The sequence below is a fragment of the Peromyscus maniculatus genome, chromosome 11 (assembly GCF_049852395.1).
Source record: "Peromyscus maniculatus bairdii isolate BWxNUB_F1_BW_parent chromosome 11, HU_Pman_BW_mat_3.1, whole genome shotgun sequence".
In the NCBI taxonomy this organism is placed as follows: domain Eukaryota; kingdom Metazoa; phylum Chordata; class Mammalia; order Rodentia; family Cricetidae; genus Peromyscus; species Peromyscus maniculatus.
The window spans coordinates 46,141,749-46,165,545 of record NC_134862.1 but is presented as its reverse complement, the minus strand read 5'-3'; the positions used below and the strand labels follow the sequence as shown (position 1 = coordinate 46,165,545).

The 23,797-nt window shown below is 44.1% G+C and overlaps 1 protein-coding gene across 2 annotated transcripts in view; it reads right to left on the bottom strand.

The window, feature by feature from the left end:
• The window catches only part of Kif14 (kinesin family member 14), a 72,090-nt gene extending 48,610 nt beyond the window's left edge, over positions 1 to 23,480 (bottom strand). Inside the window, exons 1-10 of one of the 2 annotated variants that reach the window (XM_042258240.2) lie at positions 23,421 to 23,480; positions 20,751 to 21,937; positions 18,476 to 18,730; positions 16,360 to 16,447; positions 9,545 to 9,643; positions 7,230 to 7,282; positions 6,394 to 6,424; positions 5,852 to 5,959; positions 2,024 to 2,140; positions 1,461 to 1,576 (exon numbers count right to left, since the gene is read on the bottom strand). In XM_042258240.2, coding sequence (XP_042114174.1) covers positions 1,461 to 1,576; positions 2,024 to 2,140; positions 5,852 to 5,959; positions 6,394 to 6,424; positions 7,230 to 7,282; positions 9,545 to 9,643; positions 16,360 to 16,447; positions 18,476 to 18,730; positions 20,751 to 21,703 — 1,820 coding nt within the window. In that variant the 5' untranslated portion in view covers positions 21,704 to 21,937; positions 23,421 to 23,480. Of the gene's footprint in view, positions 1 to 1,460; positions 1,577 to 2,023; positions 2,141 to 5,851; positions 5,960 to 6,393; positions 6,425 to 7,229; positions 7,283 to 9,544; positions 9,644 to 16,359; positions 16,448 to 18,475; positions 18,731 to 20,750; positions 21,938 to 23,338 lie in introns of both variants that reach the window. The other variant, XM_042258241.2, reaches the window with a different exon arrangement.
• Between the last annotated feature and the right edge of the window lie 317 nt (positions 23,481 to 23,797).

The following is a 23,797-nucleotide window of genomic DNA, read 5'->3' as shown; positions in this document are numbered from 1 at the left end:
ATACATGTAAAGTACTAACAAGCATAAGCAGAGTGCTTTACATTCATCTCTTAAGACATTCCAGGTAGATTGTTTCCAGAATTCATAATTCTCCTCTGTTCCAAAATGACATGAAATCATCCACCATCCTTTTCTCTCCCTCTCTCTCTTTTGCATTGTTAGAGTTGAAAGCTTTCCTTACTATTTAGACAAAAGGGGGAAATGTTGTAGAATATTCCTTTACACTGTGTGAAGATGTGTCGGTGATTGGTTTAACAAAACGTGAAATGGCCAATAGCTAGGCAGGAGGTACAGCAGGGACTTCTGGCAGAGGGGTCAGGGAAGAAGAAAGACAGAGTCGCCAGACAGACACCAAAGAAGCAGGATGGGCAAAATGGAGATGAGGTAACGAGTGTGTGGAAGAATGCAGATTAAAAAATACAGGTTAATTTAAGTTATAAGAGCTGGTTAGAAACAAGCCTAAGCTAAGGCCGAGCTTTCAAAATTAATAAGTTTGAGTGTCATTTTTTGTGAGCTGGCAACCCAAAAGAAAAGTCTATTTACACTCTGTGTGCGCACACACACACACACACACACACACACACACACACACACACACACACACAGGCAAGCATTCTACCATCCCGGCCCACTCTATCTTATACAATTATTTCTTTTTCAGGGGCTGAAAAGATGGGTCAGTAGGTAAATACTTGCTGTGTAAGCATAAGGACCCGAGTTCAGGTCCCCAGAACCCACATAAAAGTTGGGTATGGCTGGGTGTGGTGGCGCATCCTTTAATCCCAGCACCTGGGAGACAGAGGCAGGGGGATCTCTGTTTAAGGTCAGCCTGGTCAACAGAGCAAGTTCTAGGACAGCCAAGGCTGTTACACAGACAAACCCTATCTCCAAAAAACCCAAAAAGAAAAGAAAATGTTGGGCATGGTGGTTTGAGCCATTCCAGTTCGCTCTCACTCTCTCCGCCCCTCCCCCTCTCCTCTCCATCCTTCTCCCTTTCCTTCTGCCTCATGGTTGTGGATCAGATGCAAGCTCTCAGCTACCACTGCAGCTCCATGCCTGCCTCCTTGCTGCCCACCATGATGGCCACGGACTCACTCACTGAAACTATAAGCAAGCCTGCAATTAAACACCTTTTTAGAAGTTGCCTTGGTCAGAGTGTTTTGTCACAGCAACAGAACAGTGTCTAAGACCTAGACCCCAGTGCTAGGGAAGCAGTAGACCCCAGAGGCTAGCCAGCCATTCAAACCAGAACATTGAGTTCCAGATTCAGTGAGAGATCTTGTCTCAAGAAATCAGGTGGAGAGAGGACAGAGGAAGACTCCTGATTTCAACCTCGGGCCTTCACATGCGCACACACAGGCAAGCACACCTGAGCATATATGTGCACAAACATGCACACACCACAGACATACACCCAAAACAAAACAAACCCCATTACTTACGCTTTGAAAGGTACTTACCACGTAAGAACGGATTCCCGGTAGGGAATAAAAACCCTCCTTCCTCCTGCTTGCTCGGAGAGCGCAGATATGACCTTCCCCAGGGTAAGCAAGGACTTGTTAATGCTCACACCTTCCTGTATGTCAGGTGAAAGACGGTCATTTTTCTTAATGTCTCAGCAACAAATTTACTCCATAAAATATACCTCTCTCCTCATATAATGACTGAGCTAATACTTTCTTCCATAAACTATCAACATTTTTATGACCCAAAATTTATTAATTTTCTTTGAAAAGTAATCACAATGAAGTATGCAAACCACAGCAATCTATAAACTAGAGATGAAGACACTTGGCTTTTTGTTGTTAAGTATATTCAAATTGCACTCTCCCAAAAATAATGTCCTCAGAATAAGTCTCCCCATCATGACAAGAGTGAAAGACATGCTGGGGCCCACCTGGGGTCCAGCGACTCTGGAGCCTGAGGCACAAGGGGCACTTGCATGGGCAAGCCTCGGCAACACAGACCCACCTCACAACCGAGAGAGGCAGAGAGAACGAGTGACCAGCGCCCTTCTTCTTACCTTCAGTCGCTCCCCGCTCGTGTGCGCTGTAGAGCAGCGCTCACTGCCAGCCAGATCGATTAGGTTGATGCGGCTTGTGATTCGGTGGTCATGCTCTTCCCCTTCCACCAATTCTGTCTACAACATCATCACAGGAAAATAATGGAGTTTTTAAATGACTTGTCATCAACATAAGCCTTTAAAAGGCAAAGTTATTCAAGTTATATATATATATTTTTTTTTTCATTTTTAAAACCATCTCTGGGCTGGAGAGATGGCTCAGCGATTAAGAACACTGGCTGTTCTTCCGGAGGTCCAGAGTTTAATTCCCAGCAACCATATGGTGGCTCACAACCATCTATTACAGGATTTGATGCCCTCTTCTGCCATGCAGGTATACATGTAGAGCACTCATATATAAAATATAAATAAGCAGAATTAAAAAGCAAACTCATCTCTTACTATGTAATAATGCATATATATCCATGAAGTCTACTAAAAAGAGCACATTAAGTATGCCTTAGAATGTGACAAATATATAAAAGAACTTAATTAAAAGAGAGCAAAAGTCTTTACTTAGTTATTTTTTTTTTTTGATTTATCTATTTATTTATTATGTCTACAGTGTTTTGCCTGCATGTGTTCCTGCAAGCCAGAAGAGGGCACCAGGTCTCATGGTTGTGAGCCACCATGTGGTTGCTGGGAATTGAACTCAGGACCTCTGGAAGAACAGTCAGTGCTCTTAACCTCTGAGCCATCTCTCCAGCCCATTACTTAGTTATCTTATGCAAACGACTAAGGATAGAAAAATGCTACTTAGCCAGGCAGTGATGGCATGTGCCTTTAATCCCAGCACTCAGGAGGCAGAGACAGGTGGATCTCTGTGGGTTTGAGGCCAGTCTGGTCTACAGAGAGATCCAGGACAGGATCCAAAACTACACAGAGAAACCCTGTCTTGAAAAACCAAAAATAAGGCTGGAGAGATGGCTTAGCGGTTAAGGGCACTAGCTGTTCTTCCAGAGGTCTTGAGTTCAATTCCCAGCAACTACATAGTGGTTCACACCATCTGTAATGAGATCTGGCGCCTTCTTCTGGCATGTAGACAGAACACTGTATACATAATAAATAAATCTTAAAAAAAAAAAAGAAAAAACAAATAAATATAAAAATAAAAATGTTGCTTATCTCAGCAGTATAATAACAAAACATTTTAATATAATATATTATATTTAATTTAATATATTATATTTAATATAATATATATTATAATATATATAATCAATATAAATATCTAACAGCAGAGAAAATAAACAATCATAATAGCTAGTGAAATATTAAAAAACTTTAAAAATTACCTCTACAAAGAATTTCTATGGCATGTGATTGTTAAGTTTTCTGAAATTTGATTATAACTAACTGAAAGATTACATAACAAGATGTTTACAGAGACCTGAGGAGTGGAACCTATGGGTTATTTTTTTTTTAATCTGTTACTCTGTGTTTGTGCATGTACATGTATATGTGCGCGGGTGTGTGTGTGTGTGTGTGTGTGTGTGTGTGTGTGTATGTATGTTCATGTTTGTATGTACACATGCATATGGAGCTGGAGATTAACCTCAGCTGTTTCTCCCCAGAACTGTCCATCTCTCCTCGCCCTGAAGCCTACCACACAGTCCAGGCTGGCTGGGCCACGAGCTAGGTCTGCCTGTCTGTGCTCGCAGGGCTGGGGCTGTAGTCCGTGCTATTGTGCCAGGGTTTTAACATGGCTCTGGAGCAGGACCTCAGACCCTCACACTTGTGCTCATTACTCACTGACTTATCTCCCTAGTCTTTTTTTTTTTTTTTTTTTTTTTTTTTTTTGGTTTTTCGAGACAGGGTTTCTCTGTGTAGCTTTGCGCCTTTCCTGGGACTCACTTGGTAGCCCAGGCTGGCCTCGAACTCACAGAGATCCGCCTGGCTCTGCCTCCCGAGTGCTGGGATTAAAGGCGTGCGCCACCAACGCCCGGCCGTCTCCCTAGTCTTATAACCTTTTATTTTCTCATGTTTTCCCAACTATTCTAAAATTACTATATGTCATACATTGCTAAGCTTTTATCAATGATATCATAAATTGTTAGTCATCTAGTATTGATATAGATTACTGATAATCATAAATTACTAATCATGTGCTTTTGATTAAAAATGGTCAATACTGCCGGGCGGTGGTGGCGCACGCCTTTAATCCCAGCACTCGGGAGGCAGAGGCAGGCGGATCTCTGTGAGTTCGAGGCCAGCCTGGGCTACCAAGTGAGTTCCAGGAAAGGCGCAAAGCTACACAGAGAAACCCTGTCTCGAAAAACCAAAAAAAAAAAAATGGTCAATACTATATTGCTATATATAACAAGTTATTAAAAGTTTTTGTGAATTTTCTAAGATCTATTTACACTTATAGTGATATGACTATACCTACTTTTAGATTTACAGAAATAAATAAGAAAAACACAAAACAAATGCATTCACTATCTTATCTATAAAAATCACCACTACCGGGTTGGGTATTTAGCTCAGTGGTAGAGCACTTGCCTAGCAAGCACAAGGCCCTGGGTTCGGTCCTCGTGTCCGGAAAATTAAAAACAATAACAAAAAAACAAGCCAGGTAGTGACGGCAGCTGCGCACACCTGTAATCCCAGCACTCAGGAGGCAGAGGCAGGCAGATCTCTGTGAGTTCAAGGCCAGCCTGGTCTCCAAAGCGAGTTCCAGGAAAGGCACAAAGCTACACAGAGAAACCCTGTCTCGAAAGGAAAAAAAAAAATCACCACTACCAGCAAAATACTTTGCTCTGACTATGCACTTCAGACACAGGACTCAGGATCTTAACCAGAAATGACCTGAAGGCCTCCTCCCAGAGGACTAACTAATTTTCATAGTCTTGAAAGGTGCTAAGCAGGCTGCCAAGGGAGGGAAGTGACAAACAGTCCTTCTCAGCCATGACACCTATAAACCAGGACCACGACCAGCATGCAAGATGTCCCTGAAGGTGCAATGGTGGCACTCATGTTTTGTTGGTAAGCAATAGCTGTCTAATGAGGCCACTCAACAGGAGAGAAATCATGCCTGGAAACCCGGGCAATTACCCAGGGCTCACAAGGTCATGGATCTTAGAGCAGAATACACTACTTCCACTTACTAAACCAGCGTGATTCTTAATTGCATTCTAAATATTTATCCTTATATGTAAGTGTAGCTCTCACTCTTCATCAAAGAAGCCTCTCTTTGCTGAGAGACGCTTACAGAAATGCAGAGAACCACCGATCACAGGGTGCCTACCACAACAGGTACAGGTACAACACACACTCCTGCACTCCAGGCTGTGGGGACACTGGGGAAGAGGCACAGAAAGACTAAGTCGGAGGACCAGGGGACCTGTTGTGAGGTTTTGTCTCCTAACAATGACAGGAACTCTTCACCCATGATATCTCAATAATATAGCTGCCTAAACAAGACCTGAGCAGGGACAATACCAGAGACATGCTAATGTGCAAAGGAAAAACCTCCTGAGACTCCATCCCTAGACAAAGAACTACAGGCAACCAAGGAATGCCGAGAAGCGGAGAATTAGAATTAGTCTTCTTCAGGGATGAGACTGTAAATGGTTCTCCAATACCAAGTGGTCAGCCCTGAAATCATACACTTACAAACAGAGTATTGTGTGTGTGTGTGTGCATGTGTAATCACAATTAAAGACAAAGGCCATGAATTTGAGAAAGAGCAAGGTGGGGATAACATGGGAGAGACTGGAAGAAGGGAAGGGAGTAAATAATGTAATTATCTTTTAATTTAAAAATAAAATTAAATTAGGACAAAAGTACCTTGGTCTGGGTCATCACCAGGGTGAAAACTGAGTGGGATCGGGAGCTTTTATCGTTCATGCCCGTAGCCGCAGTCGCTCTCTGCTTATTGCCCAGTGCCAGCCAACTCTGGTAAGAGAGACGCAGGCCAGGCGAGCCTACTGTGATTCATTCGAAAAAATTAAGTAACAAGAAAAGAAAGTACAATCGATTCTTACATACTTTTGTAACTCCCACACATGCTTCATTAATTTATCAATAGAAATGACTGTTCCTCTTTTAACAATTTATAAGACCATTGCCTCTTTTTTTTTTCCTTATTTCTTTCACAGAAACCTGCACCAGGAAATAACGCCCTTAAGAAGCTTTTTCTAATCTTCTAAAGTAACACAATGTTCAGTATTTTAATTGAGAAAAATCAACTAGTTTGGCTAAAGCTTAACATGCAGATTCAGTTCACAGAATTGTCCTTTTACTCATGACGGTTTAGGAGAAACAGTCTCATAAATGTTTGTCATTGTGCTCTGTCTAGTTAAAATAAGATAAAATAGAACCAATCTTACCTGAATATCAGAGTAAGAACTGACAACATTCCTATTTTTTAAGAAGTAAAAAGACAAAAACAATTTTACTGATAAATTAATAATCTTTCAATAATTACTCTCTAACAATCATAATGAACTAATTTACAAACATTATACACTGATTTTTCTCTAAGTCATTTCTTAAAAGACAGGAAATATGATAATACCTTAAATTTTACCAAGAATTATGATTTTTTTCCCTTACTAAAGCACCCTGAAATCTTAACATTATAATATCCCACTGCATAACACCATAATATATACTTTAACTCATATGTACACACACAATACACATATGTGGGTGTGGGCACACACGCGTCCAACAGAACCTGGTTACGGAACAGAGCTGAATGTGTACTGAACCACTTTTCTTTTCCTTAATGAAAAGAACTAGCACGCTGGAAGTGGGCAGGTGTAAAACCCTTCATGCAGCCTTAAAGCAATTGGAAAAAAAGTAAATGCAAAGATCTAAGTTGACAGATGAGAACAAGGAGGGAATCTACATTTAGTACTCAGATTATATCAATACCTGGTATCAGGCACCACATGGCTATTTCGAAAGACACTGACAAAGAGCTGATGGCCTGCTTGACAGACAGGGGAAAGCAACTGGGAAACAGCTTTCAAAGCTGGGATGGTAAACACGGTGCGGTAAGGACCATGGGCGAGCGAGCATGCTCTCTCTGGTAAGGACCATGAGCATGCTCTCTCTAGCCGTCGGCTCTCTCCCCCTCACTCCGGTAAGGACCACGGGCGAGCATGCTCTCTCTAGCCGTCCGCTCTCTCCCCCTCACGCTGACTGAGCAGACACTTACATTGACAGTGCCTCAACGTACGGTCCAGAAACAGGATGCTCCCTCACTCTCAGCTGGAGAAAGAAACGTTACATCTTTAAGAATGGGACAAATATTTAATAGAAAATACAATTCTAAATCTTTTTTTTTTAATATTTAAGTTTGAGGTAGAGATTTATCTTTACTCTATCCAGAAAGAAATACAGAGGGTCTCACAAAATCTGTAAGACACTAAGAAACATCATCACCAGAAATACTTATAGTCACAATAATATATAGTCTGTACAAGTCTTACTTTTAATTCCTAAGTTAAATCCTGCAGTAGCTATTATAAATCACAGATAATCTACAAAACATCAAATAAGTTGGGCGGTGGTGGCACAGGCCCTTTAATACAGGCACTCGGGAGGCAGAGGCAAGCAGATCTCTGTGAGTTCGAGGCTAGCCTGGTCTATAGAGAGTTCCAGGACAGACTCCAAAGCTACAAAGAGAAACTGTGTCTCAAAAAACAAAAAGATCAAATAAATAGAGGCTAGGGCACTAACTCAGTGAAGTGTTTGCCTCACAGTCAAGAAGACCAGATTCAAATGTCTGGTACAGTCTACAGTCTACACACGCTTGTAATCCCAGCACTGGGGAAGTGGAGGCAGGAGGCTCACCGGGGCTCACTGGGCAGCCAATCTGGTCTAACTGGTGAGCTCTAGGCCAATGAGCGGCCTGTCTCAAAGTGGTAGACAATATTCTGAGGATATTTGAGGCTGTTCTCTGGTCTCCACATGAAGGCAGACACATATGCATGTGTACACACGTACACGTACACACACACACACACACACACACACACACACACACACACTTTAAAAAGCCAAATAATCCATTTAAATAAATATTCTAAAACACTGATTCTCAACCTTACTAATGCTGTGACCTTTAATACAGTTCTTCATGTTGGTGAAGAACCCCCAAACCATAAAATTATTTTCACTGGTACTTCATAACTGTAATTTTGCTGTTATAAATCAATCATAATATAAATATTTGATATGCAGGATATCTGATATATGACCCTGGGAAAGGATTTATTTGTCCCCCCAAAGGGGTTGTGACCTATGAGTTGAGAACCACTGTTCTAGAATACAATTTTTAAAACTTTTAGATTTTTTTTTTGCTTACAAACTATTAGAAATTTCATATTTGACTCACACAAGTCTTATGAAATCCTGAGACAAATATTTTATTTTTAATTTTTAGATAATATTTTATTAAATTTAATTAATTAATTTACTTGTTTTTTTGAGACAGGGTTTCTCTGTGTAGCCCTGGCTGTCCTAGAACTCAACTCCGTAGACCAGGCTGGCCTTGAATTCAGAGATCTACCATGCTCCATCATGCCTGGCTACTTGATTAAAATTTTAAAATGAGTTAAATCTCAACTAATTTAATTTCTATTTGTGCTAATGTTCAGATACTTCTAGATGTAGTTAAACTGGAGATCCCAAGCATTTATTATCACATGAAAGTAATAAACTCGGGCTGGAGAGATGGCTCAGAGGTTAAGAGCACTGGCTGTTCTTCCAAAGGTCCTGAGTTCAATTCCCAGCACCCACATGGTGGCTCACAACCATCTGTAATGAGATCTGGAGCCCTCTTCTGGCCTGTGGGGATATGTGCAGACAGAACACTATGCATAATAAATAAATCCAAAAAAAAAAAAAAAAAAGAAAGTAATAAACTCACAAATATATGTAGTTATCCAGACAGAAATAAAAACAAATGATAAATAAGTTAGGTCCTGCGAGATGGCACAGCAGGTAAAGTGCTGTCCCAAGCCTGACGACCTGAGTTTGATCCACAGAATCCACAGTGGAAGAAGAAATGGACTCCATAAGACTGTTTTTTTATCTCTACATACCCACACCAGGACACATGGGCATCTCTCTCTCTGTCTCTCTCTGTCTCTCTGTCTCTATCTCTGTCTCTGTCTCTCTCTCTCTCTCTCTCTCTCTCTCTCTCTCTCTCTCACACACACACACACACACACACACACACACACACACACACATTTTAAAAAGTCATTTAAGGGGAGGAGAGACGGCTCAGCAGGTAAGGGCAGCTGCCACCAAGCCCGATGACCTGAGTTCAATCCCTGGGGTCCACACGCCAGGAGGGGAGGATGGATTCCAGCAGGTTATCCAGACTTCCTCCTGCATGCGGTGGCATGCAGATCCTCCTGCATGCGGTGGCAGGCAGATCCTCCTGCATGCGGTGGCATGCACGTGTGCCACTCTCCCCCACAAACAAGCAAGTAAATGCAGTGAGAATTATTGGACTCTTACTGGTTGTTTTCTCTGCCCGTTTTCACCTTTGCAAACCAGAAGGTCGTGAATCTTCTCGTTATAAACTTCAAAGAAGCTCATCTCAAGATGGAAGCTGACCTAGATGGGCAGGGACAAAGCATCCGATTTACTTGAAAATTCCCTGCATTGTTGCAAATCATATGCCTAATATGGATATAGATCCAGAATATGTGAAGGACTTATACCGCCAACATAAAAAATATAATTAAAAATCAGGCAAAGACCTTGAACAAACATTGCTCTAAAAACCATCCACAAATGGCGAACAAGCACACAAGATGATCATCATCACATCAACATGGAAAAGCCAACCAAAACCACATTGAGAAAGCACTTCATACCCATAAGGGATGGCATGAACAACAACAATAAATTGGGCTGGAGTGAACAATAAATAAGTAAACAATAAATTGGCTCAGCAGGGAAAAGCACTTGCTGCTCTTGCAGAGAACCTGGATTCTGTTCCCAGTGCCAACACGGGATCTTACAACCATCCATCACTCCAGGTATGGTGGACCCAATGCCTCTAAGGGTACCAGTACATGTAGGCAAACACTTATAGACACAAAATGTAAATAAAGGAAAACAATCAGTATTGATGAGGATGCAGAGAGACTGGATCTCTTCCATTGCTGAGAGGACTATAAAATGGCCCAGCCACTGTGGAAAAACAGTTCCTCAAAGGTTGAGCACAAATTGAGCTCACGGCTCACATTTCTACTCTTACACATTCGAAAGAATAGAGTACTGAAATAAAAATTTGTAATCCAGTGTTTATAGCAACACTCCAGCAGATATAAAAAGGCTTTTGTATTATTCAGTGAAGCACTGGCTAATACTTGCGATAACATGGATGTATCTCCAACAAATACTGCTAAGTGGAAGAAACCAGACAGAAAAGTTGTACATTATGAAATTTTCAAAGCAGGCAAATTCAGAGAGACATAACAGATTAGTAACTGCCAGAGTTTGAAAGAAGTAATAAAGGGACATGACAATTTAATATGTTCAAAGTCTTCCTTGGGAGCAATGGAAATTTTTTGAAACTACAGATAGACTGCGTTAAGAATTTGCCGCTGGGACCTGTGAGGCAGGTCATCGGGAAGGGACACTTGCTGCCTAGCCTGATGACCCCAGTTTGATCTTTGGGACCCACATGGTGGAAGAGAAAACAGATCCCCACAAGCTGTCTTCTGATTTCCACAAGCACACCGTGACACATCTGTTCTCACAATAAAGTTTTCTTTAAAAAACACACCACTAAACTGTACACAAAATGGTTACTGTTCTGTGAATTTTATCTCTCGAAAACAAGTTTCTGCATCTCTTCCGGTTAATGTCTAGTTAAAGTTCAATTCAAGCCTATAAGCATTTAAGCACCTACCTACCATGTGTATGCCTTTAGCTTGTTGCTGAGGATATAAAGAAATGAAGTATAAGGCCTTCCCCATAAGGGTCTCACTGCAGAGCAATCAAGATATTCTTCAATAGAAAATGAGTATTCAAAGTAATAGGAGAAAATCTTGGCCAGCCATACATCTGTCAGAAGATTCATGTATAAAATATAAGTGGAGCTTTAAAAACTAAACCAAGAAAGTAAACAACCTGATTTAAAAAAAAAAAAAAAAGTCTATGGAACTGAACAAACAGTTCTCAAGAGAAAGAACACAAATGCTCTTTCTCTTAGGTGTTCCATACCATTAACTGTCAAGGAAATTGAAAAAACTAACCTGGGATTCCATCTTACTCTAGTCAGAATGGCTATTTCTCAAAAAACAAAAACAGCAAATGCTGGCAAGGATGTGGAGAAACAGGACCCGTTACTGTTGGTGAGGGATTAGAAATCAGGGTGGAGGTTTCTCAAAAAGTTGAAAATTCAGCCAGGCGGGCGGTGGTGGAGCACGCCTTTAATCCCAGCACTCGGAAGGCAGAGGAAGGTGGATCTCTGAGCTTGAGGCTAGCCTGGTCTAAGACTGAGTTTGAGGCTAGCCTGGTCTAAGACTGAGTTCCAGGACTGCCAGGGCAACACAGAGAAACCCTGTTTCAAAAAAACCAAACCAAAATAAAAAGCTAAACATGCATCTGGGTGTGGTGCAACGTGTCTTTAAAGACAACACTCAGGAGCAGAGGCAGGCGGATCTCAATGACTCTGAGGCAGCCAGACTCCAGAGAAAGCTCAGGATAACAAAAGGCTGCATAGTGAGAACCTGCCTCAAAAAAGAAGCTGAAAACGGAACTGCCACATGCCCCAGCTGGAGCACTCTTGGGCGCATGTCCTAGAGACTGTTCTCTACACAGTTGCACTTCTGTGTTCGCTGTGACCCTACTTACAATACAAGGAAATAGAACCTGCCTAGGCGTCCATCAGTGCGTGAATGGACAATGAAAACGTGGTGCATATGCACGGTAGACTTTAATTCAGCCATAAACACGAAATAGGAACTTGCAGGACAATGGGTGATCTGAAAAAGATTATAATGAATGAGATGACCCATGAAAAGGGGGGGGGGGTGGTAGGACACAGGCCATGAAAAATGGGGAGTAGAGAAAACAGTTATGAACATGAACGGGTCTAAGCAGCAAGGGGCATAAGAGGAAAGGAAGAAGGAGGAGGAGGAGGAGGAGTAATCAAACGAAGGAGATATGAGAAGGCCATACGAAAATTCACTGTTTTATGAGCTCATTAAAATTATAATAAAAAAAAAGTGAATGGAAGTATATTCCATGGATGAATAATGTTCCTCCCAGAAGCCTTGGGTTATTAAACAAAAGTCTTGATGCCAGGTGTGAGATCCCTCCCTACAAGTTACTGGATGGGGAAGCATTAAGGGCCCCCAAGCCGTACAGGCTCTTGCCATTGCTCTTAGCTGCCCACCGGAACTAGACGGGAAAGCCTCGTTGTTGAGGATACTACCACACGGTCTACAGAGAAATCCAACAAGAACTAGTTGGAAGCTTCCCCCTACGAGCAAGTACTCTGTCAGAAGGTGCTAGGTAGGCTGACGGCGAAGAAAACTCAAGTCGTTCTCAGTGTGAATCTGGTGAGCTAAGATAAAAAAGATGGGCCAGACAAGCCGCACCCTCTAGGACAACATTGGCATGACCGGTATGGCGGTAATCAACCGCTTCACGGTTGGACTTGAGTCAGGCCTGCTCCACAGCAGGGAACTCATGCCTGGTTCTACAGACTTAGTCAAGGGCCTATGCCTGGGGAGGTCATAGGTACTAGGGGTGAACCTACTACTGTTGCTTGCCTTCCTAAACAGTCATGCTGTCAAACTACCTTCTAAATACTCAGGTTTACACCCATGGGTTAGTGCTGTGCCCACACTTCACCAAAGAAACCTCTTACCGCAGTGGACAGCAATCAACACAGAAATGCATAACTAACCAAAGCACTGAGAATATGCCGTGGTGGAGGGCTTGGTCCTGAATGTGACAGGTCCATCACCATCCCTTCCAAGGCTCGGGGAATATACAGAACACAGTGTAAGGGTGCCCGGAAAGAATGTAAGAGCCAGAGGATGGAAAACACGTGGGAAGAAAAGGTTGTCTGCTGAACTTGATAAAGCTATTGCTACATCAGTGTAGTGAATATGAATTCACTGCAGCTGCCGTTACCTGCGTGGGACCTACACAAGACTAGGCCCGTGTGCTGGACCGCATCTCTAATTAGACGTGAGTTTTTTTCAGGGTAAAGATGGAATACAGCACCTGAGTGACCCAAAGCAGAGAGCACGCATGCACGCGGTGTCATAGGAGAAGAGCCAAGCATGTTCAGACACAGAACAGGTATGTGGGAAATACCACAGGGTCAAAGGTCATTTACAAATGCTGTGGCACAGGCATGGGGATCCAGAAAACACATACTAATGTCAATTCTATACGAAACAGAGTATTCTTAGGGTAGTCCCAGAGGACTCAGAGATGAGGATGCGGTGGGAAGGAGCTGGGGCACATTATGAAGAAGCTCACCCCACCTTCCTTTTCCTTTCAGGCTCCTGCAGTCTGTCATCATGCTGGCTGGACCATCTTCTATTCCTAAGAGCCATACACTTTCCCCTCAGCCATCATGAACTGTTCATTCCATGCTGACACATCCCCAGTCACTCAGTGGGGCTCACTGTGTGCCAGGCACACTATGGACCAACTCCTTTAATCTCACGGCAAACCTCTAAGGAAAGGATCAGGTGAAGTGTTCAAGTGAGGGATTCTGGATGAAAACTCTTGCACTGCCCAGCACTGGTGCTGCGCACTTTTAACCCCAGCAGGCAGAGGCAGAGGCAGAGGCAGGGGCAGGTGGATCTCTGCCAGTTTGAGGCCAGCCAGATCTACAGAGCAAGTTCCAGGACAGTCAGGGTTTCACAGAGAAACCCTGTCTCATAAAAGAGAAAACAAAACCTCTTTCACTTCATCCATCTTTCCCTGGCTTCTATGACTTTCAAATGATGCCCCCTAAATCCTAAGCAGCCAATAGAGAACTCTGCCCCACGAGCTCACAGCTTCCACATTCTCTGAAGCCTGCTCAACTTGGACTTGAATCTGAAAGATGAAATATTCAAGTCCAAGTTTTTGTGTAGCCCTTTGTCATACTTTCCACTTATGAAGGAGGGAGAAAGCAGGAGAGCCATGCATTCAGAGGGAAGAAAGAACTCATCACCTACTTAATTCTTTCCTTTTGCTGTTCTCAACAAATGCCCTCAATATCTATCGGGCTATCCAGTCAGAAACTGATTGCTCTCTCCGCACCCTCCATTCCCTATGTTTGCCGAGCTTGCCGGGTCTATTATGGTGTCTCTCGGATGTGTGCTTTGTTGCCAATAGCTGCTGTCACTACCTCACTTTAGCTCCTTGTCATGCTTTGTCCAGCTCAAGTGCCAAGTCCCTAGCCAGTCTTTTATATCTAGTTTTATTTCACTTCAATCTATTCTCCATGTTGCAGACAGGAATACACACACATACACACATGTGTGTATGTGTGTGTGTATATATATATATGAATGAGGATCAATCAAAACTAAATATATATGAAATGCCATAAAGAAATCTGTTACTTTTTCCTTTAATCCCAGCACTCAGGAGGCAGAGTCAGGAGGATCTCTGTGAGTTCAACGTCAGCCTGGTCTACAGAGCAAGATCCAGGACAGACACCAAAACTACACAAAGAAACCCTGGTTTACAAAGTCTCCCAAGGGGGCTGGAGAGGTGGCTCAGAGGTTAAGAGCACTAGCTGCTCTTCCAGAGGTCCTGAGTTCAATTCCCAGCAACCACATGGTGTGGCTCACAGCCATCTGTAATGAGATCTGGTGCCCTCTTCTGGCCTATAGACATACATGCAGGCAGAAGACTGTATACATAATAAATCTTTAAAAAACAAAACAAAACAAAAAAAAAAAACCAAAGTCTTCAAGAACCAACTTCTGCCTGCCCCTCTAGTTTCAACTACAGCCACCCTCTACCCCCAACTTCCTCAACCACAGTTAACAACTTACAAACCCCCAGAGGCCCCCCACTTTCCTATCCTCATCTTGTGCCAGCTCTTCCTCGGCTAGGAGTGGCTTCCCTGCTTTTCCTTCCCCGGCCAACAACCAATGTCTGTCCTTCAAAAGCAAGTACAGTTGTCCTCCTCCTAGGAAAACTTGTCTCCAATTCACTCACCGTCCTGTTTGCTGGGCTTTGGCCGTGTCCCCCAGAAGTTCCCACTCTGTGGGGTAACCAAACAACCCGGATTTTCATGTGCATGCTATCTGGAGGCGAGACCGTTAGGAGGCAGTGAGAGGGGTGAGTTCCTCAGGGTAAGACCCTAGGACAGGATTGATGGCTTTGAGCCACCCTCTGTCATGTTATGATGTAGGAAGGTCTACACCATGACAGCGTCTTGATACTGGGCTCCAGATTCCAGTACTGGGAGAAACTTTATTTTTACAAATTTACCTTTGCTATGGTGTTACAACAGAAAAAGGACTAATACAATGTAACAAACAACACAGTATTTGCTTGACTATATTTAGCATGTAATTGATTATACTTGGCTGTTCACTGGTCCATCTCTTCTGTTTCTCTCTCTCGCCCCTGAATCTAGCATAACAGTTTCCCTTGTGCAAGTATAGAAACTAGAAACTCCAGAGCAACTGACATGAGATCTCCAGGAGAGGTTTAGTAAGGCACATAGGCCTGCACCCATCAGATCCCTGATGACGCTCACAGTCAATTGACTTTGACAAAAAGCCAGTCCGCTAGATTGGCAAGCAATGGCCGTGGAGACAGGAAGCCAGCGGACCCACCCGTTCAGCTGTTGTGTGGCTAGAAAGGCCTGTCTTTCAAAGCTGAGTCTGGGTTCCTACTCTGGCTTCACTACGCTTTCTGTTCCAAGAGTTGCCTGCTGTGTTCAGCTAAAGTCTGTGCACCTTACCTGACCACAGAGATACACAGATGGGCACGTGACCGTCACCCTGTAGGAGAGACGCAAGGAAAGGAGCCAGGCATGGGGCGCACACCTGGAGTCCCGGCACTCAGGAGGCGGGGGTGGGGGGGTGGGGGGCAGAAGAACTCAGAGTTCAAGGGCAGCATGAGCTACAGTACAGAGCACAACACCAAAAGGCGGAGAGGAGAGGGGTCAGAGGTCACACCTCCACCACGCCCACCGGCAAGAGCTGCTTCTGCATTTGGAACCTCCTCCCCCTCCCCCCCATACTACACCGAAGGAGAATGATCTGGAGACGAGAACGCCATCTTTCAGACCTGGTGACAGGTCTCGGTGGGCGGGCACGATCGTGATTTGAATTTAAACATACCTCTGAGGTTTGTCTTTTGGCGACTTGAGCAAAAAGATCTTCACAAAATCTCGGAATTATTCCTGGTTCTTCATTAAGTCCCATCATCCTAGAAATATATAATGAACAAGAAGGAAGCGACATTGATTAGTTTTGGAAATCTTAAATTCTTTTAGAAGAAATGGTCTGAGAAGGGAACAGAGAACATGCTAATACCTAAGAACCTAGGCTCTGGAGCTAAATGTGCCCCATCTAAATCTTATTCTTCTCAAGTCAGGGTCTCGTGTACCCCAACTGGCCTCAAACTCACTGTATGTAACCTTGAATTTCTTTTGTTGGGGGTGGGGGCAGACCTGGAATTGAACCTAGACTCTCACATATTCCAGGCAAAAGCTCCACCTGAGCTCCAGCTCCAGGCAGGTCTTGAACTTCTGACTGTCCTGCCTCCGCCCCCCATGTTCTGAGGTCACATGTGTGAGCCACCAGGTTATAGCCCGCTGAGTTAGCCCTGTGACCTCACCTAAGATACTTAACCCCATCAAACCTCAATTCAGTCTTTAAAATGGGAATGTCAGAGTGGAAAGGGTTACTGTGAGAAAGTACAAGCAAAGACTGCCATTGACGTCGATCCTGACTGCCCCTTCGGGACAGGAAATACTCCGATAGCTACCATTCACAGGATGCTCCACTTTTAATACTGTCTTAAGATTTGGAGTTCACAGAGTAATTGTACACATTAATGGGACACAGTGGTATGTTTCAATACCTAAATACAATGTAGAATGGCAGGGCAGAGTAGTTGGTAGACATACATACAACTTCAGTACTTATCATTTTATTATACTGAAAATATTCAAAATTCTGAGCTATTTTGAAATATACCATTTATTGTCATCAACCACAATTACCATAGTTACCCTACTGCATTATGTCTTATGTCCATACCTATGTACCTGGGGTGTCTTCTGAGCGTCTTTCCTGTAAGCCTCCCACTTAAAGTCGATATTAAAATATCTTTAATAAAACCAGGTACTTGTGTATGGCCAAAATTGCTAGTCAGGTTTTTTTTTTTTTAAAGATTTACTTATTATGTCTACAGTGTTCTGCCTACATGCATGCCTGCAGGCCAGAAGAGGGCACCAGATCTCATTACGGATGGTTGTGAGCCACCATGTGGTTGCTGGGAATTGAACTCAGAACCTCTGGAAGAACAGCCAGTGCTCTTAACCGCTGAGCCATCTCTCCAGCCCGCTAGTCAGGCTTTAATCTAGTAACTTCACAGTTGCTCATACAAGTTAATACAAGAAAGATTAAAGTTTTTTGATCTACCAAACACGAGAGACTAAGGTGCCTTACTACCAGTTCTCATAGTAAACACACACACACACACTCTCACTCTATCCTCTTTGAACTTCCGTTTATAAGAGAAATATAAGTTAGGGCTGGAGAGACGGCCCGGTGGTTAAGAGCACTGGCTGCTCTTCCAGAGGACCTGAGTCCAATTCCCAGGACTCATATGGTGGCTCACAACCATCTGTAACTCCAGTTCCTGGGGATCCAACACCCTCTTCTGGCCTCCTCAGGCACCCAGAGTCATGTGGTATACAGACATCCATGCGGGCAAAATACCCATACACATAAAAAAATAAAATAGATTATATAAGTTATAGTAAAACAGAGACAACTATATTTATAAAGTAAATTACCTCATATATAAAGTAAAGCCTAGAGATTCAAGCGTCTGCCTAAGTATACAGATCTTGTCTGCCTAAGTATACAGATCTTGTCTACAATAACGGATGAGACCTGAGCCCAAATCCATATGATTTCAAAACTATAATCTTCGGCAGGCAACGTGGCTCAGCAGGTAAAAAGGCACTTGGCGGCCAAGCCGGGGGACCTGAGGCCAATTCCCAGAATCCATGTAAAGGCAGAAGGAAAGAGTCAACCGCACAAAGCTTCCTCCGACCTCCACAGATCATGCCGGGACACATGCACCCATGTACAAACATGATATCCACACACAGAATAAATTAAAAAAATTAATTAAAAAAAACTATTCTTTCTACAACCACGATGCTTCCGACAAAAGGAACTGTGAACCTTTCTGGATGGTTGCATGGTGGCTGTGACTTACGTGTAGGACTTTCCAGAGCCGGTCTGGCCGCAAGCGAAGAGACAGGTGTTGTAGCCCTCGAAGGCTCTCTGCAGGAGTGGCGCTGCCAGCGTCTCGTACACGGTTGTCTGGCTGGCATAGCCAGGGTGAGAATCATCGAAGGACCAAAACGAGACGTCGTAGACAAAAGTGTAAGTTTGTTTCATCTCGGGATGCTCCACCGTTATTTCTTCCCCGCTCCTGAAGACAACCTGGGATGCCTTCTCCATCTTCTCTCTTTGAAAAGAAGCACACAGAGCACACCTCTCATGATTGTGAATACCATCTCCGCAGAACACAAGAAAGGCCCCTCGAAGCTTAAGGTCATCATCCCTTCGGGTTTAGCTTGATGCAGAAAATTAGGAATTCGAGGTCGGTGGGTCTCCAAAATGTCTGCCCTTTATCTTCAGTACAGCTACTAAGGGGAAATGGAATTTCAAACGCCTTGTTCAGAAAACCAAGTTTTAAAGTTTTGAATGGAACATTTTAAAAAGTCCCCATTCCATATATATGTTTCAATTCAAATCATGAAATGTCTTTTTATATTACAACAAAGGATGGGGATAGAAAGCTATCTAGAGCTGGCATAAAACATGAATACCATTTTAATGAACCCGGAGTAACAGAAATTTTAACTCTGGAGTGTCTTCTGGCTCCTACGTGTCACTGTTGATACAACGGTCCCTCCTGCATGAGATCCCGTCACTAAAATCTCCAGTCTTCATGTCTACCCTCCTCTCCCAGACTCACAAAATCTTCACTTACTCAGTAGGAAAACACTATCGCTGGCCCAAATGTCAGCCTCGTCTCCCTTCCCACTCCTTTCCCCAAGAATCTGCTTTCAAATCGGACTTCTCCCCCAAACCATCTGTCCCATCAATCTGACGAGCCCCGCCCGGCCCCACCCCCAGTTCTCAGAGCTTCTCTGAGGAGCTCTTGGCCCAAGACTTCCCAGACTCTTTCGGCTGTAGTCATCCGTGGTGGGTTCGTCCCCTGCCCCCACCCCAGCTCGCGCTCTCGCGCGCGCTCTCGCTCTCCCTTCCTTTCATGGCTTTGATGATCTTGTTGGCCTCTTGCCTTTCTCAGACCAGCTCACCAGCATTCCTCTCCCCTTATCGTCACCCCATTTTTGCTAAAAAGACCTCTATAGAACAGATCACCTTACCTATAACTGCTGAGTCCAAACAGCGGTCACCATGTCTACTTCTAAGTCACTTAGATACATGTCACACTGACTACTGATCCAGTGACAAGTTTATTGTCTTCCCTTAAAATATTCAAAAGGAATTCTATTCCACAGTCTCATTTCAGATCTACTTTCTCTCTCTTTCTCTTCTCTCTCTCTCTCTCTCTCTCTCTCTCTCTCTCTCTCTCTCTCTCTCTCTCTCTCTCCAGGCTGGTCATGAATCTAGGGATCCACCTCTGAGTGCTGGGATTAAAGGCATGGCCACCAGACCTAGCTGACTTTTTTAAAATCTTGTTAACCTGTGACTGTTCCCACCACAGTCACCTTTAGAGATATATGCCATGCCATCAAACCCAAGTGCGAAAAGCCTCTGCGTTTATCATCGCTACGTATCAAAGGCAGGTGAGGCTGTTGACAGTCACCATTCTGGAACCTTCTTTGGGAAGCTATGAGCTGCTGTGGCCCTTTTTAAAGGAAAGGTAGGCATTCCCAACCACCACAAGTCATGAATTTGAAAGGAGATTGCATTAGAGAATTCAATGACTCACTTAGCAACAACCCTTAGGACCAGGTCTCACTCTGTAGCCTTGGCTAGCCTGGAGCTTGCCACGTAAACCAGGCTGGCTTTGAACTCAGAGATCCACCTGCCTCCACCTTCCAAATGCTGGGATTTAAGGTGTGTACAATTATGCCCGGCTCAGTTTCTAAAACCAATATATCTAGGAGCACAGATACCAAATAGAGATTTTAATTTTTGTAGTCTGTCACAAACACAATCAATATACTACAATTAAGGCTAAACACTGGCGGGCTGGAGATGTGATTCAATGGTAGAGTACCTACCTCGTGTGCACGAGGCCTTGGGCTCACCTCCCAGCACCATGGGAAAATGCCAACCACTTTAAAGACACAGGACTACAACACTGGCTTTCTAAAAGCGGAGAGGAATTAAAGCCACGTCATGACACGGAACCGACTTGGCCTGAGAGCCAGACACGGACCATACATACATACATACATAACATACATACATACATACATACATACATACATACATACATACATACATACCGTTTGCTGAAAGGTCTTACGCGCACAGCCACCGTCACCTGACTATTTTCTACTTTTAAAGAGTCTGCTTCTGTAAAGGTGTTCTGAACTGCAGTTCTCTCTTCTGGAGGGAGTGTCCTTTCTTGTGATCGTTCCCTTTTATTTGCAAGCAGAGAACTTTTCGGCCTGTGTTTCACTTGAGGGCTCATCATCCTGTTCTTCAGGGTTGTTACTGCCGGGCTCTTAGGTGGAGGCAGGTCGCGCCTCGGTGCCAATCTGTGTTCTGGAACACCCTGCACAGGGGTCCTCATTTCTAAGCTTCCAGATTTACTGACATTTTTTGTAATGTCCTTCCCGGTGTTTCCATGGTGTGGGTTTCCTGCTCCTGACACTGGGGTATCCTGCTTGCTCTCAGTCGTTTTCACTGCGAGGTGACCGGATCTCACGATGCCAGTTTGACACTGGGAACCGATGGGCGCTCTACGGTATGAGTTCTTAACAGTCCCCCTTTCATCTGCTATACAGGGGGCAGGAAATGCCTCTCTGTGTTTCTCACCAACCATCACTCCAACGTCATTTGAGTCCTCCTTGGAAACGACAGGCGACCCGACACAAGGGTCATTCTTTACAAGCTTTGCTTTTGTCCTCGCGTCCTGTGAAGCACACTCATTTTCTGTGTTCCCTCCCACAGTGTATGTTGTTTCCAACTTCCCCACAGAATCTGTTTTGGCATGACGACGTTGTAACCTAAGACTAGTATCTGCTGTTTTTCTAGTCGTGTCTCCCAGTTCACTACCAAGTAAAGATGACTCTTTGTTCCAAGTAGCCCTTCTCTGAAGGGTCAGTCTACTGGGGTCGGGGGTAACAGGAGTCTCCCTTGTTTTTTTACAGGCAGAGATAACGTAAGTGCTATTTATGTCTCTGGTTTTACTTCCAGCACTCACTAATGGATCATGATTTTCACACGCTGACATATTTGACTTCAAGTGTGGCTGAAGTTGGCTGCTGTGGGTGAGGCCACTTGATGATGAGGTCGTCGGGGAGGAAGAAACTTCCAGGCTGTCACTGCTGTGTCTATTGTTCGGAGTGGGTACTGATATCTTGGCAGCAAGTTATTTCAAAAAGGATGTGAAGAGTCTAAGCACTTTAGAGGCTTGTTTGATGGCTGGGCATTTTGTACTTTTCAGTTTCCAAAGATATCTGATCAACTACAAAAAAAAGAAAAACGGTTACTACAAACTTTACAAATAGGTTCTCCCACAATAGAAGTAAATCCTCAGAGGCATGCATTAGGCTAAATTACAACCTCTAGCTCCCATTTCACCTCCACACAGCTTCGGACTATCTCTGCCCTCACAGGACCGTCACTCATCACTCAACAAATATTTACTGACGGTTCCATTATGTGCCAGGCATCCACAGACGCTGCAGACTTCAAAGACAAGACCTTCCATCCATATTTCCAACAGCTAGAAGGAGCTCACAGGTGACTTATCTCAAGACAAACGAGCCAAGTGATTTAAGAAACATCGGATGTGTATGTCAACAAGCTTTAAGTATCCCCAGCTTGGACTCATAGCATCTCATCAGAGTCTGCAGCAAAAAAGTTTCTGGATACGTGTTAATGTATGTTAAATACAGGAATGCCCACAAAGGAGAATCACACGACGTCACAAGGCAGGCTTCTTAAATAAGTACCACAGACATTACACACTATAAATTGCGTGTGTAGCCAGGTGTGATGGTCTGGGCCTGTAATTCCAACATCAGGGAGGCTGAGTTGAGAGAACAGAACTTTCAAGGCCAGCCTGACCATGTGTATGCAAGCAAGACTCTGTTATAGATGCCCACTCCCCCCTCAAATTACTGTCTTTCATTATACAACCAACTAGACAGGCATGTTGGTAAATATAATAAGTATAGGCCAACAATATCTATCAGGCATTATTTAAAAGAGAACAGTGGGAAAGCACATTCCTGGCCGGTAGCTGGCTCTTCATCCTTCTCCTTAAATGGATGTAAGCAAGTCTTTAAAATTGAATTCCTGAGTCTAGTTTATAAAATGACTTTGTTTCAAACTATTTCAGGCATTATTACAAGTCAAGGAACAAACTACCAGAAGCTCATTTTAAAAGAGCCTTTTAAGGTTTGACATAATGTAAGAGGCATCATTACAACAACAACAACAAAAAAAAGAAAGCGTCCAGTTATAAGCATCTACTGCTAAACATTCAACGGAAAATAGAGAACCCGCCCATTAAGAGGAGAAATTAAGGACAATAGATCCCCGGGTCTTAAAAAAATCCCATTCCAAGTAAAAGCCATTTGCTCCTTGCACAAATCAACACGGTTTTTGTTTGCAGAGTTTCGCCATCAGATTTCCAAGAGGATTGGAAGGAAGACAAGGAAAGTCAATCACGACCCGGGCCGAGGCTGCCGGCGACTGTGGCAGTCACGCCGGGCTGTGACAGTGTACCTGGACCCCACCGAGCCCGCCGCTGCACGTTCCGCGGCGCTGCCCTCGGCTTCCGGATGGACAGAGGAGTGCCCCGCGCCCCTCGCCAGGGACCCTCGGACAGAAGGGGACCGAGCCGCGCCCACCCGCGTACCCCTCGCCTGCTAGGCAAGCAACCGCAGCGCTCTCAGCCCAGCCCGGAGCCTCCTTCCTCTCCCCAGACCCTCCGCACTCACAATTCCCGCAGCAGGCTCCCGCGGCTGCAGCAATTTGAATGCGCGCCTCGCCTCCTGATTGGTTGCTGGACGCGCGTCAAGTGCCGCGCCTTCGCTCCTCCTCCTCCCGCCCGGAAGCTCAGCTTCCACCGGACGACTCGCCCCGCCCTCGTCTCCTAGGCGACGGACCCCCGCCTCCTCTAGGCTCAACCGGACAGTGGAGCTTGGAGCTTGGAGCAGGGAGGTACCACCCGGAGGGACGGGCACTCACCTGTAGGGTTTAAAGAAGCCACAGTTCTACCTCAAAGACTTACCATGAATGAACCATGTGCCCCCACGTTAATTATAATAACACTTCTGGTATTTCATACGCAAGTCGTTGTGCGATGACATGGACT